Source organism: Colletes latitarsis, chromosome 4 (genome assembly GCF_051014445.1).
Source record: "Colletes latitarsis isolate SP2378_abdomen chromosome 4, iyColLati1, whole genome shotgun sequence".
NCBI lineage: Eukaryota > Metazoa > Arthropoda > Insecta > Hymenoptera > Colletidae > Colletes > Colletes latitarsis.
This window is the reverse complement of record NC_135137.1, coordinates 43154076-43170098: the sequence shown is the minus strand read 5'-3', so window position 1 is coordinate 43170098 and position 16023 is coordinate 43154076. Positions and strand designations below refer to the sequence as shown.

The following is a 16023-nucleotide window of genomic DNA, read 5'->3' as shown; positions in this document are numbered from 1 at the left end:
GAATCCGATTTTGCCATTGCGCGCTTTTGCTCGGGAAACAAACGGAAAAAGAAGACGAAACTTCCAGTTAGAAAACTCGATCCGCCTGCCACTCCTTTTATTATTAAATTTGGAAAACTTTTTCTTGCGGTTGACTACAAATTCGAAAATCTTGGTCGGCCAGACCAAGATCGTTCGTCTAACTCTCGTTCTGGGTCAGCCATCGATGTCGGGGTGTCGAAAGACCTGCTCGGAATTTAATGAATCCAACTTCGTTTCATTCCTATTTGTACGAACATATTCTTTTATTTGTTTGGCCACCAAAGACGGTCAAGTTTTTTCCAGCCTTGAGTTTAATTCGTTGCTTTCCCGACGAAACGTGTATAGGAAAATATTTGCGCGCGAAAATTACGATAATATAAGAGGCAATATCTCTTCGGCGGGAAAACCAAATTTACGATTCACGCGATACGTGACCTCGATTTCATAGGAAGATTAAACCGATATCGTGCTTCCGCGGAAATCTTTCGTTCCGCGCGGCGAAAAAATACAGCAGTTTGGCGGGTTGTCTGCTGCGAGGTTTATCGTTATGACGTGTACGCGGCATCGAATCAACCAAGGTAAAAACTTGCGGAACAACCCGTGTTTTATTGTCGTCGGTGTACACGCGCATCACGCTCTCTAAACAGAGTTAACCGCGTCGTAACTTTCTGCGCTTGAAACTTTGGATCTTGAGCGACGTAACTTTTTTTCTTCATAGATCAAACGCGACGAAGATACTTTGGGTGTCGATATCAGTTTCTTTACCACGAACTCGTAGAAACGTCGTACAAGTTTATTCGGGGCACAAAATCTCTACATCCGAGCTAATGGAAGACAAAACTTGCCGATGCGTCCAACCCGCGCGAAAAAATTTTATTCAATGTTTTCGACTTACTTCCCCACTTGGAATCATTTTATTTACGATTGCCGCACGATTTTTCTACAACACTCTGTATAATAATTATTTTATTTTATAGCTGGTGCAATCATAAATACAAATCGTGAAATTATCTGCTTCCCTAATAAATATGAAACGAAGTAGAATTACGTCAGCCGCAATCAACTATGTATGGAAAAATTACGTCTATTTAGGTCAGCGGTTGCTGATACGTTAAGTAAATTTCATTCGGAATGATACGTTTAACTTAATTTATCAATACCTCTTTTCGAGCAACCAGTTATAATTTTCGAAAATTCATTCGTAAACAAAGTTTACATATTGCATTACCGCTGTTCAAACTAGTACTTACGAAATTACTTGTGTACAAATTTTACGATTAAAGGTTTTCCGTTGAAATTGTGAACGCTAACTGCGATTGATATCTGATTAAGTATCACAATAGCGTCAATTATTCGATGCTGATACTGTCGGGGGAACATGTTTGAAATAGTGGAAGTCATAAGCATTCAATCGATTCGTCTACCAAAGAGACACGATTACCGTAAACAGCGCTAAAACACGTTCGTGGTTGGCCTCTTAGTCGCGGTGCCGATAAACTTTGGTCATTGAAAAGCCTCTGGCACGTGCTTTCAAGTTTTCGTACAGAAAATTGCGAATAGAATATGCGTTTCTCGCTTATCCTCACAAATTATCATGGTTCCTTTTGTTATTCGCGTAAAACGAATAAATATTACTGGATTTCTCATCGCATATTCGTTCTGTAATGGCGAAAGCAAATAGAACTTTAGACTCCGTTAATCACGTAGATGTTAATTTCAGTGACATTCGAGCTATACTGCATCTTGAATATGCCTTTGAGATTTGGGTCTCGTAGCAGGTTGCGTATGTACTAGAAAGAGCACGACAAAAATTCTTTCGATCTGGGACGTACGTATATGTAGAAAGAGCGTTATGGACCATAGTTATGATAGAGTATCGCATAAACCGAAATTGCCTTCGCTCGAAACTGACAGATCGATCACCGATACGCTTTTACCGTTTAAACCGATTAATGGTTTTATTCGTTAGCCGCGTTCGATCCAAGTTAAACAAATTTTCACTCTCTTTTTTAGACAAAAGCTACGTGTTGTTCCGTCACCACAGGCTACCTCCCAACCAGTCTTTACCGAGTGTTTTATATTGTTAGTAATAAATATAATAGAATTACGCTGTCTTTCTTTGGGAGAAAATGTAATTTCAGAGTTGTTTTACTCCTCGTTTTAGCCAGCCGTGTCTTAGTGTCTTTCCCGTGTAGCGGCGAACTGTCCATCGTTAGATGCGTCGTGCCCACCTGTGGCTATCGAGCATTGCCCGATGCACTATGGCGTGCGCACTAAATTACGACCTATAAAACTCGTGTTCCGTCTCGAGTACATACAATCATCCAAGACGGAAAAATATTCTCTCCTTGATAATTGTACCGTGTCCGAAAGAAAAGATCGTTTCGTCGTGGAAATGTCGACGTTGAAAAGTATGGTTGGTTAACTCGGTCGACTCGGACTATTTACAGACGAGACAGAGTAGCGCGACAGTAGGGAACAACGAAGAGCAAGAGGGGACAAGCAGCTATTCGCCAAGGACGTCGACGACATCGATGATAACGATGACGATGACAACGACGCCGACAACGCCGATGTCAACGACCGCAGTAACGTCGATGGCGTTGCCATTCGTGTCCACGGAATCGGATGCATCGATATCGTCCACGACGTGTTCGCAGCTGCATCACCAACGCCGACGGCAAACGCAGGATGGTGGCCAGTCCCAAGCCGCGACCATCGCGACCGCCGCGACCGCCGCGACCGCCGCGACCGCCGCCTCGTCATCCGCGGGGACCAGCAAACTCTCGACGAACGTCCTTTTTTCCCTGCCCGCATCGCCGAAAAGATCTGTTGCTGTCACGTCCAGTAAGGCGCCCAATATAACCAAGTCTCAGATGAAAGGTGAGTTCTATCGAAATGGAGAGTACCGGTATTTTACTTTTATTGACGTTGCGAATGGAGCGTTTAAAATCCGACACTTTCGCTCACACGATTTCTATATAACACGCTGATAAAGAAATACGAGCGTTCGATCCTTTCTCGAAAATACGAAATACGATTTTGCAGCTGTATAAAACAGTCATCTACAAAACTAGTTGAAATCGCTGGTCGACCATCAATGGCGAAGCAGAGACGTAGCAGAGACTGAAAGCAAAGGATGTCTCGAAACGGAATCGGAATCAAAGAAGTCTGAGTCTATACATGTAGTATGTTAAAAGAGAGGACGTAAATGTGCCGTTCCTTTTTCTACAAAGTGACATACAACGTCGACGACTTAAATTCCGTTGCTTCCATTCCACATGGATTTCTTTTTTTTTTTAACGAACATTCTCGGAGTATTTCGCTCACACACGCGTTAAAAAGTCCGATCATTCGCCATAATCGTATTACCTTCTGAAAGAAATCATTCATCGATGAGACATTCGTGGAAAACATTATCGTAAAAATCCTTGCAATGGTATTATTAGGTATTCGCGATACTCGTTTCGCGTTACATACGCCTAGGAAAATGAGTAAATGCTCGTAGCACTCGAATCCAATGGTTCAATCCCGATTTAACTTTATCGTTATTTATGCCACGTGCGCAACGGTGTTTAAAATTCAATCTGCAAAAAACTGTTGCGTAAGGTCTGCCTAGATTTACGAAGCCGTCGCCTGTTAATCGTTTTCGCGGTGTCTCGAATATTTGCCGAGCATCGATTAATTCGTTCCATGGTCCGTCTTTCGTTAAAAAGATACGCGAGAGGTAAACTATCATAGAATAAAATGTACAGGAAACCGCATACTCGTGACCGGGTTAAGCGTAATCTATTTGTTTGCTCTTTCTTCCCCGTTGGCCATTACCGTTAAATCGCGTGCGTTCTTTCCTTCTTTCTATTTCTTTGTTATTGTCTCACTGGGCTTCTAGCCGGACAACAATGGCGCATAGATACGTCGGTGCAAAACGTGCTTATAGGAAAACCATAGCCGCCGGTACGTATAAAATCAATGGGCCGTGAAACGAGGCTATTAAACGGTCGAGTCAAGCACCGACGATCCAAGTCAAACCTAACCGCTTGTCCCCTCTCATCGTGTTCGCCGCGGGTATCAAACATCATGGAATGTTATCGACCGGAGCGTTTAATCAACTCGAACGACCGATCCTCCTAGCTCTCGGGTTGGAAAAAATGTCGAGGTCGAGCAGAAAGCACGATTCACGATTCACGATTCACGATTCACGATTCACGATTCACGATCCACGATCCACGATTTCTCCGGTGTCTTGGTCGGGATCAGGTCGGGATCAGGACGCATCGAAGCTTTTCAGATTTCATTCGGTGCGCGTAATTAGTCGGGTCCAGTCCGTTTCACGGCGTCCGTCGCCGTTATTCCGTTCTTTGAACTAAAAAGTAACGACACTCGAGGATACTTTCCCTCCCGAAATCGAGGTTTCTGTTAATTAAAATATCGCCATGCGATTCTATTCAGACTAGTCGTGCATTAAGACCGGAAGGAAACTCTCCCCGTAGTCGTTATGCGTCACGGTTCTTAACCGTGCTTTTCGCGTTCGCTCTAATGTGTTACAGCCCCGGCTGGTCATTATGCTTCGAAGGAGAGCGCGCTAAAAATTAAAGCGAACGTAGACTCGGTAAACGTAAGGTATCTCATTGTTATAGAATTCAGGGAGGCTTTCAGACTGTTCGACAAAGACGGCGACGGTAGTATCACGAAGGAGGAGCTGGGCAGAGTGATGCGATCTTTGGGACAGTTCGCGAGAGCCGAGGAGTTGCGAACCATGTTACAAGAGATCGACATTGACGGTGAGTTCGTCAAACTTTACATTTATAATTGATTAACCGAATTACCTGAAAGCTGTTTCAAATAGGAAACGTTTTAGTGTAAGTTTAGACCGAATTAAGTCGACCGATGAATATTTTTTAACGCAATACATCCTCAAATGGTCGTTCCATTGGCAAATTTACGATGCTTTGGTGCATCTCGTTGACAAGGTAGCGAGCATTCGGCTATTAGTCGAGAACTATGAAGTTTACCATCCGTCCGTGTAACCACGTTGTCCCACTTACAACCTTTCTGCCCAATGGCATCGCCTTAATTGCAGGTAATTTTCACCAAGTGTTCTCCCGCTTGACAATGGGAAGGACATTCGCGAGCGGAGCCTCTTTATTAAGCCAGATTCACTCTCTCTTCCTCCCGAACTCTTTCCCTTCGTTCGACCGTGCTCTTTTCCCCTTTCTGACCGACTATATCCTCATACCCCTAACGACTATTTAGACAGTAGTCCTCTTTTTCCTCGGATTCGTTCGCTCGCGTTTTGGAGCGCGAAGGAATTGCTCCAGAATCTTGGTCGAATGGTCGCACCTAGACGACAGTTTCCATCGTTTTGACGCTCGATGACAAGATTCCCTCGAATCGAGTCGAATCACCACTGAAATCTTGTTGGTCTTTTCGCTTTTGTATCGGTAGGGACCATCGAGAGGTAACCTTCGTTGAAAATTAAATTCCAATCGTTATTCTTCCAGCGAAATGCTAAAGATTGGTATACTAGAAACTAAGGTTGTCTTTTGGTTTTTCATTTTTTTTGTACGTGATGCGTACAAATGTATCGATACCTGTTGCTGATTCCCGACCAAGTAGAGAACAAACTTTTTACGCTCTAATAGTGAAACTACCGTTGGTTCTCTGTTTGCGACAGTTTCTTCCACAAGTTTCAATGGTAAAAAGTCAAAGTTTAAAAATACATTTGTAAAAACGAAACACGAGGTGTTAGTAGAGGAATAGCTTTCCGTTGTACGGTTCTATAGGGTGGCACAGTTTTTCTCGGACTAGCCGAAATTACGCGCACGTCTAAACAAACGTCGCGTCGGGTCACTGGTTCCGTCGAATTCGCAAAGCTGTCGTCGTCAATTGCGACTCGTGTTTACCGCGCGTAAAATTTTTCCTCTCTATACGTCAAATACCCAGACCCGCGATACGTAGCAAGGTGTATCCGTGGACACGTTGCTCGTGAAAAGCATCACCGCGGTGACAGAATTTTTATTAATTCCACGGTCCACTGGAACTAATGGAACGCATAGCAGCTTACCACATTGCTGCATTTCAAACGTGCTCGAAGCTCTTTTATCGTCTCATTCTTCTCGAACACGCTGCTAATCCAGTTAGTAATTATACGGATAGAGTTTTTATTAATTCCTTTATACTTTGCACTTGGAAGCAAGTATTTTTTTTTTTTTTTTTTTATTCGACCGTATTGCAGAGGAATTATACAAGTCGAACCAAGTAATATAGACCGATAGACATTATTATTCTTATTCGACGTCAAAATATACTACTAAAAATTCATCGATATCAGGGAAATGTGGTTAAAATTGTATTGCACGCAAGCGAGGATTTGCTCGACCGAACGTCAATATCGTTGTACGAGAAAAATAAATTTGTTCATTTTGTTTTCTACTCGTTCGCGTGCCCCGTTGATTCGCGAGCCTAATTTTGACAGAAATTCTGATATATGAACCACTCGCCACAATACTTGCGATTCTTTCGCGCGTTTCCTAGCTGTCGCGTGCCCTTTAATGGGAACGGTTGTCATTAGTATTCCAGAGTGTTATTCCCTCTAATCGACTGGCTCGTTTAATTCTTGCGGCGAATACCAGGACGAAGGAAGGAACGCATTTCCACCGATTCGAAAACGAATTCCCGTCGACTCGATAAGAGCAGCCGTCGAATATTCATTCGTGCGATATCTCTTCCCTGGAGGGTCACTTCGAATTTCGATACTAAAAGTATTGAAGGTAGAGAGTAGATGGTCGCAGTCAGTGTACGAGTAATTAGAAGCAGCTACGGCGAAACGAGACCATCGTGCGCGCCTACATAATCGAGACTCGTTTCACCGTGGGTGCATCTCCCGTTCGCTCCATGAATACACCGTTCTCTCTGTGTGCGTGTATGCCATCGAATAAAACAGACACGCACACTACGGATAAACGAAAAACCAAGGAGATAAAAGAGAAAAAAAATATTGCGATACACTGATGAGAACCAGCTCATAGAAACGTTCTGATGCGACATCCGCTACGTCGTTTGAATGCGCTCATCGAGAGGGGAACTTGCTATGACTCGGTTTGGGCCAACTAGTCTATGCGTATGTGCATGAGAACGCGTGGCATACGTGTACAGGTCGACCGCGGCTTTAACACATCAAATGTCAATTCAACGACATTACGTTGTGGTATTTAGCAATGCCGACGAAAGTTCCAACTGGTCGATAGCCAACACCGACCAGCAGAGTTGACTTCGAGACGAAGGACACGCCTAACCCAGACCGTTATTCGTCCGCAGAACGATTCGGAAACCAGCGAGTTTCGGAAACGAGGTCCCAATTAATTTTCACCAACCGCGAATTAATTTTCATTCATCGCGTGTATTTTGTTCCTTCCTATTAAATGATAATAGTTTCATAGTTTGTACTTCGCTTATTTATACGGGTATAAAATAGAGAATAATCCCTGTCACGCGTTAAACGTACAATCGAAAAGGAAACACCCAGCAATTTAGCAGAATAAGTAATCGCTCGCGTCGAAATTGTTTTGAAATTCTAAAATTACAGTGCTTTGTCGAAACGATAGTCGAAGAATATCGTTATTGCGAGGAAACGCGAGTTAAATGGAAAAACGATTTTTGGAAAAGCAACGTTTCAAAACACCATGTTAGTTTCCACGTTGTATCTACTCGCTGTTCGCTCTTATCGATGCCGGATATTATTGTTTTTCATTCGAGCTTCCGATTCGTACTTGATGTGTCAGGAACACGTTACGATTAAAAGTACATATTTTGTTCGTGGGGCTCTTTGTCGATGAATCTCGACCAGCTAGCTCGTCCGGGTGTTTACAATTTCCAATCATTTTTAAAGGTAAAAATCTCGTGAGAGGATAAGTCGATGGTCGGACTGCCGCGTCGTGGCCCTTGCTTCGTTTCTTTGCGTTAAAGCGTCGACGTTGCTTCGATTTACGAAACGAGGGAATTACCGGAAGTCATCGATAATCGATTCACCGGCTGGAAACATCGTGATTCCGCGTTACTGAATATATAACGAAGCTTTTGTCGGCAATCTCGCGCACTCGTTCGAGTTCAAAGCTCGGTCGGTGCGCATTTCAAAGCGACGCGTTTCACGAGAAACGTATTAGGTTCCATGATCTGTCTGCCACCCTGTCGTTTCCGGAGAATCCGAAGCCGCGTCATCTGGAATATCGATGCACGATGACTGTCTGATTGTACTCGATATATCGGACTATTCGTATGCTCGGGCCCCTGCGTCGCGTTGCGTCCTCCTGCCGTAAACGTCAAGTAAAAGACGTTCGAAAATTCGAAACCGGATCGTCGCGTCGTAGCGTAGCATAAAAGGCGAGAGTCGCTCGTTCGCCGGGGTTGCATTCGAGAACGCGATTTCATGACCGGTACAGCATTTTCCTCGCTGGAAATTTAAAACAAATTGGATAAGGATGGGGGGTGTGCCGTTCAACCGATTCTTTCTTACGTTTTTCTCGTGGCTCGACCAACGACGTCGTTCGACAAATTGCGATTCGAATAGTCTCGATTCGCTTCGTTCCCGTTTAGATTTGCCCACGTTTAGCTACGACTCTCGACTCTCGCGAACGTCTGGTTGATTTCTGTTTACACGTGCCGGATATCGCATTCGACAACAATGAATGCATTCTAAATTTAAATATACTGGTTTTCGAATCCTAATTGATGGGCCTCGCTGTTCACCAAAATCCCGGCGAGTATCTATTTCTAGCGTGACTGGCGGCCCGTGATGTAGAGCGAAACAATCGAAACGAGCGATAAGTGTGACGCGAATGTTAGGGTACCCGAAAAGGCTCTTTGACTACCAACGAAATCAATCATCATCGCGTAACGGTAAATCAATCGCAACTCTCGCATACTGGCTCAACTAACAATATCGTTTGCTATACGTGCTGGACGAAATTTCGATCGCGATCATTGCTTTTCGCGTAGTTTTCAACGTGACCCACTTTTATTTACGAGCGAGAAAGAAATTAAACGGGAAACGCATTCACCCCTGGGACAGTTTTTGCGTGTCGCAAACCGCGCTCTATTTGTTTCAATTACAGAGTGTCTTTCTGGTCCGCGTTGAAAAGAATCTAAATTCCGATGAAAATATTCAATGATTTCGAAACGTCCTTATCACTTTTCTCTACCGACTGATTTCTATGAAATTCGCGTTCAATATTTACGATTCAATGTACTACTCGAGAAGAAACTACTACCAGTGGATTAAAACCGGTCATCCTCCACGTATTGGGAGAGTACATGTTTTAGTTACAAACAATAATAAAGTTTATATAGGCAATATTAGTACAGACTTTGCTGAACATCGAAGTTACGCTCGGACCGTAATGTCCGATTTTACTAGTGCCCGAAGGTCGTAATTGAACTGCGATAACATTTATAATGTCAAGTATAGGACGACACTTACGATTCGAGAGTAAATCCTTGGACTTGGTAAAGAAGAATTAATTCGTTAAACTCCTATTAAATTGAATATTAATGCGAATCGCTGCATGGCTTCACGTATAGACACACGTTCGTTGGGTGAAGGATCGCATCCGAGTCGTGACTTTCGTGGGAAATAAAATCCGTTTAGGCCGTTGGCAAGAGGAGGAAAATCCCTTAGTGACAAACGAGACGCGTCAGCTTAAGCACGTTCGCGTTTGGCAGTACGCGTTATCTCATCTTTCTGTATCCTTCAAGAGCACGTTCGCGCGTGGCCATGTAGAAACAAACTGTTCTTACTGCCAACAAGGTTTACAACTTTCCTTCTTTAAAAATTTAAGTAAAAAATTTATCGAAGGAGGTCGTTGAAGCAACGAAAGACGACAGGCTGTTGTACCTACAAGCTCGAACGCTTTGGTACTGGTGGTTTACTTATTACGAATGGGTTTATAATACGTAAAAAAAGTCGTTACTTCAAGTTACAAGATTATTTAAGTCTTGTTAAATTTCAGACATATCGTATAATAAGTTTACCTCGAGGTTTTGCTCCCCATGGCGCAGTTGTCGACGTTACGAACGCGAGACAACAACTGTTATGCACTTTGTACACAGAACTTCTCCATTCGCCGGAGGGCAATCAACAAAAAGGATTTCCCCCCAGAAGTGACTTGCGTTTATTTAAGAGAAGTTCGTCGAAGATACGACTAAATCGCTCGATGGCTTTCAGTCGTTCCGCGCCATGAAAAATTGTAACCGCTTCATCGGAAATTTATAGGCGATCCTCATGAATTTCAACGCACCTCGCAGATTCGAATTCCCGCGGAAATCACCCGTCGAGAAATATCTAACGTTCTTCGATCGGAGAATCCTTCTTTCGTTTATGGTATTTTGTCTTTTCGCTGTTTTACGCAGGCCACGTGTCTCGTGGTCACACAAAGAGGGGTAGAAAGATGCAAATGATGGGAAACGCGATTTTCACGATGAAAGCGTCCAGAACCGAGAAAGCAGCTTTTCGTCTGAGAACTTGGCGCTTAGACTCGGAGTTGCAAAGTTGTTCGTTAATCTCTCGATGGTCGCGACTTCGGTGTTCTCACCTTTTGACGCTTCTTCTTCGCTTATTCGAACGGAACGAATAGCACGCTTCAGGTATTAGAATTCTTTACTTTGACTTGTATGTATGTCGTTGGGTAGTGTAGAAAAAAAGTTATCTGAAACAAGAGAATAAAAACGGCAATGTGTAGGAGGCTAACGGGCCTTTTGGCCTGGAAAGGACAGGGTACGGGAAAAACCCCTGTGCCCAAAGCGTAGGCCGTTGTTCCTTATTGGAAAAAGGGAAAGCGGCGAAGGGATAGGAAGGCCAAGGAGGCAATCGAATAACGAGCCTCGTGCAAAAGTTAGTTGTAGCGAGGACACTGACGAAGATTGACACGAACACTCGCGCGCGCCCTATTACTATATCACCTGTTTATTAAAATATATCAGTTATTAAGAGTGGGAGGTTTTATTTCGGACTCCTGACAACGTCCTTTTTACCCTCTACACCCTCCTACAAATGGAACGCATTGTGATGGTTTTTGTTTTGGTTCTTTTTCCAGGAGATGGAAACGTGAGCTTCGAAGAGTTCGTAGAAATCGTGAGTAACATCGGCGCGAACGAAGCCGCCCCTACTGATCAGGATCAGGAAGAGCAGGAGTTGAGGGACGCGTTTCGGGTACGTTTGCCTTTTATCTTTACCTTTTGTTCCTCGATCCTTCATCCGTTTTAACAAAATCATCACCACGGAAAATCGCGTAGATACTGTTGCATGAAACGAACATGCGCTGTTTGCTGAACGATTTAGCGATTGTACGATACCGTTCGAGTATCGATTCTCTGACCAGATCATGTACTACCGATCGAATGATTTTTATAGAACGATTTCTCGCATCGAAGTTCCGAGTGATTATACGAGTTCAAGTAGAAATTCCATTCTCGTGGTAAAATGAAATGGAATAAAATCGATCTAATAAAATATGAACGTGTTAACTATACGTATAAAGTGCTTCGAATAATGTAATTGCAAAGAGATAGACTAGCACTTACTTGTAACCGAATTTACTTATTTATGAATTATTCGATCACGAATTCGATTCATACGTATTCTGTGTACTGTGTTGCGAGTGGAATCCAAGCGCGGGCGTATCTGCGGTCTCTCGTATTAAAATTTTCGGCACACGTCCGACCGAGCGAAATACATATAAAGCCCTGATGACGGTAGCGTGCATTCCTATGCGCATATATAACTTAGTGCCCGTACGTGAGAAATAGCGATCCGTTAAGGAAAACAAATCTTTGGAAGAACCTAGCCCCGTGGACGATGGAAGTTTTGGATTTAAAATGCCGGGGAATACGCGCACGTGGTACGCCGAGCATCCTTCTTTCTGTCTTTTCAACGGGAAATAACGTCGACGCAGCTCGCGACCGTAGAAAATAAGTAGAAATCAAGTTATCGAACCGCAAACCATTTCCATCTTAAATTCACTTCGTTACTAGAGATGGATGCATCGAAGAGAAGGAAAGGAAAGGAACCAGGACCGAATGGGAAACGTCACCAATGTGACTACGTAGGTACTTGTCCGTGGAATCCTATCGCTCCAAGTGTCTCTTGTTCTACGCTCAGAGATTTAACCGAATCTGCGCGGTATTGAAGCCAGTGTAAGAAACGTAGTTGGTAAAACGGTTAAGTCAGTCGCGTGATCGAGGACACCGGTGCACGTTCCATTGTTCAAAACAGGCGGACTCTGGTACGTCTCCTTGATTCGCGCTCAACTGGTTCGCCGAGCGTATCAGATCCATGGTTGAATGCAAACGTTAATAATAATTGTCAGATAACGAGCACCGAAGGACAGATTTTCGTTCTACGGTACAAAGCTTTGGACACGCCGAGAGTTTACAAAACGTCCACAAAGATATCTCGCGTCCGCATCGTTTTGCGTCCTGACAAATTTCTGAAATCTTCTTTTTATTGCTAACGTTTCAATATTGCATTCCGCGTTTTTCTATATTTTCTGCAATGGCCGTTTCCAGTGACCGCTCGATCCGTGATTTTTCTTCGTTCTCGAGGATACACGAGCGTAACGAGCAATGGAAATTCGAAAATCAGCGTACCGAAAGAAATTTCAAAAGAACTTGAAAGCTTTGCGGGAAGCCGTTTGCCGGTAGTTGGAATTAAAGCGCGTGAAATCGGAATTTAGCGAAATCGCGTCTGCCTTCCTCAGTGTCTCATCAGACTGGTTTAAAGAAATCGTTGCTCGCGCTACGGATGCGCGGAGTTGCATCGTTCAAGAGCCCCTCGTTCGACGAAGACCGTTAACGACGAACGGAGACTCGATCGTCGTTCATTTCAAAGTTCTAATTGATAAATTGAAGTCCGAATGAGTTCCACGGGCGATGAAAGCTCTTTCGGCTATTGTGTAGCACAAGGATCGTTTCGAAGCACCGAGATTCCGAGAAGTCTCCGGAGTAATTTAAAATTCCCTGGAATCTAAGTTTTCTCGTTTGTGCCGTCTAGCTCGAATCAACTATACTCTTAAACGAGGACTGCATTTCGAGGCGTCGCGTCGCGTCGTGGAGGACAACCGCGAGCCGAAGGAATTTCTTGCATCCGCCAGGTTTCCTCAATTTTTCGTCCCAAGCTTTCTAATAATTTTGTCGAGCAGCAGGAATACCTGGCAAGATCGCTGAAACTTGAAAACGGTCACCGTCAAAGAAATACCTGCGCCTCGACGAACAACTGAAACTTCCTGTCGCGGAAGGAACGCGATTTCAGATGTCTCGGAATGTAAAATCGACGACGTTTACCGCAGGATTCTATTTGGATTTTTCGGTCGTTGCCTATTCATTCTGCAGCAGGAAAAGTTCGGCTCGCGAAAACGAAGGCGACGAGCGTTGCCGCCGCGCGTGACGTAATCAAAACAAAATCGAAACGTCGAAATTACGGTACTTACTGGAAATACGTGTTAAGTTAATGTTCTCTATCGTGTTCGACTCGTTTGCCGTTATTTCGATCGAAAGAACGTGCCTGCCATCCAGAATTCATAGAACACATTTCGAGCGCGTCCAAAGTACGAGGGTCGTTTCAAAAGTTTACGACTTTACTCACCAATAATGATACTGTCTAAGTTTTGTTCTCGTATTTTGAAATGTGATTTGTTTTATACATAACTTATAAATTTGGTGTCGATAAGTCCCATAATATGGCAAAGAAGTTAATTTAAAGAAAGTTATCTCGATAACACGAGACGATACATTGTGTCGTGATTAAATTTTTAACGAAATAAAAAAAAGTTTCGATACCGCACCATCACATATTATGATAAAAATGGTATCAGCTTGGAAGATGACCCGCGTGGTGGCCGTCCAAAAGCCGCAGGACTTTTATCCTTTCCCAAAATTGAACGAATGCGTCAAAGTTCTAGGAAGTTAGATTGTTCTCCGTCTCTTTTTCCCTTAATTATCATTTTCGATTCGTTTAAAACGATACTCGACTAGAAAATTTCCGTCCGGTAATTTGCTGAAATTTCACGAATTTTCTAACAGAATCGTTTAACGCTTCGTTGCTCCGAGTTGGTCCAAGCTTATGTTGAGTGACAACGGGAGAGAATGCTGTGTAATGTAACGACCTACTTCTATTACGTATGCATATGAAATCCCATGATTTAGTTTCGAGGAGACCGAAAGGTAGCGGACAAAGCTCGAGGGACATCGGGTAATTAAAAGTCGTTTAATACGGATTCCTTTCTCGCGTTTTCAAGTAAACGTCAAATACAAAAATTTTGTGCTGATCGAAGCAAGCATTGGCTGGTTTTCTCGGAGGAATCTGATAAGATTGACACGGTCGCGAACAAGTTTAACTTTAGGAAGTTGAAAAGGGGTTAAAATATGCATGGTAAAGAGTCGCGTTAATGGAACCGTCTTCGATCAATTTTCATATCAAGATTTGCGTTCAATATTAAGGCAGCAATTGAAGTCTAACGATGTCGCCTCAGTGAATAATTAAAGCAGCTCCGGAACCGTGGTAAACGATATTTTACCCCCGCTACGACAGCAGTCTAATCCAAATTTCGTACAAACGGTGGTATATACTTCAGTTACCGTCGGACCTATCGGTTTCTTTGCTAACTTAAACGATACCTTTTAAACGTACAATGTACAGGGAACGAAACGAACGGGAAACTCCTGGTTTCGTGCAAAAGCGTACCCCCATTAAACTCTTGGTACCGTAACTCCGCGGATCATTAATACGACTCGATAGATTATTTCAAGATTCCCGTATCGTACTTAACGTTTGTGCCGACCGAATAAAAGTACCAAGTTGTTTCTAAACGTTGGATAAAAACAAACATACGTATCGAGAAAATCTATTTCGTCTAATATTTCAAGCTAATTTTATATCCTGTGTAATTCGCACATTTTTCACAATGGCGAAATTAATTATTTTCCACGAAACTATATGGTTTGCTTATTAGAAAATTGATATTATTTGATACGGCGAAAATTCCTCAAACGATTGATCGACTATCGTCTTTTTCCTCCTCTGGGCAGAACCGTGCTCGTGTTCTGGAAGTCGATAATGTGCTTTCGACACGCGATCGTACCTATTCGTCCTCATTTCCACCGCAACGATAATGTACCACCCACGTGCAGTTATCGTACATATTAGTTAGTCGAACGAGCTTAGCTACCTCGGTACGCGTTCTATCGAAGTTACTTCGTCGTGTGATCGCTTTAAAGGCCGTTTCTTGTTCGTCCGCCACGCGTTTCCCGTCAGGCGATTCTGGTTTTCCGCGTTTCGAACATTTCGACGTGTTCTGACTGCACAACTTCCCAAAATACCCGATGCAATCTGTATTTCTTGCAACGATCACGCGACCGTTTTCCATCGGGTAACTCTCCAACACGAAGTCGCCTGTTTAACGATTCGTTTTCACAGAGAATTCTCTGCGCGTTGAAAAAGCGCCAACCGACAGAGGCATGCGATAAAATAAAACCCCTTGTTGTTTTAGTTCGAAGTAACACATTGGAAAGAAAAGTTGTTGCAAAAATATACGAGAAATACTATGACGATGCAGGAGGCAGTGCTTCGGGGCGGTTAGTTTTACTTGCTAATTACAGGTAACGTGAAAAAGTAAAATTCCGAATTTTAACCAACCCTAAACAAACCTATTATTTATTCATTGTATGTATATTCTGTTAGTCGGAGAAGAAACGGATGATTTTAGTAATGTAAATTTTTGATAATCAAGATACTGACACAATAGCTATCGTAGGGTTTGATCAAATTAATCGACGCGAATGCTTTCTCCTTGAACCTGTGACAGGAAAACGGCTTCCATCAAGATCCCAAGACACCTTTTTTCTTAAACAGACATGCGTGGAAGTTCGTATTAGAGTACCCGACGCTCTTTACCCCATTATCTCGTATATTACGGTAAAGTTCGGCCGTGGATACGCACCACTTTGTATGCATAG

General features: G+C 43.2%; 1 protein-coding gene across 1 annotated transcript in view; it reads left to right on the top strand.

Moving 5' to 3' along the window:
- The window catches only part of LOC143341260 (uncharacterized), a 42759-nt gene that overhangs the window by 14952 nt on the left and 11784 nt on the right, over nt 1-16023 (top strand). Inside the window, exons 2-4 of the mRNA XM_076764063.1 lie at nt 2472-2904; nt 4659-4802; nt 11109-11224. Coding sequence (XP_076620178.1) covers nt 2472-2904; nt 4659-4802; nt 11109-11224 — 693 coding nt within the window. The remainder of the gene's footprint in view (nt 1-2471; nt 2905-4658; nt 4803-11108; nt 11225-16023) is intronic.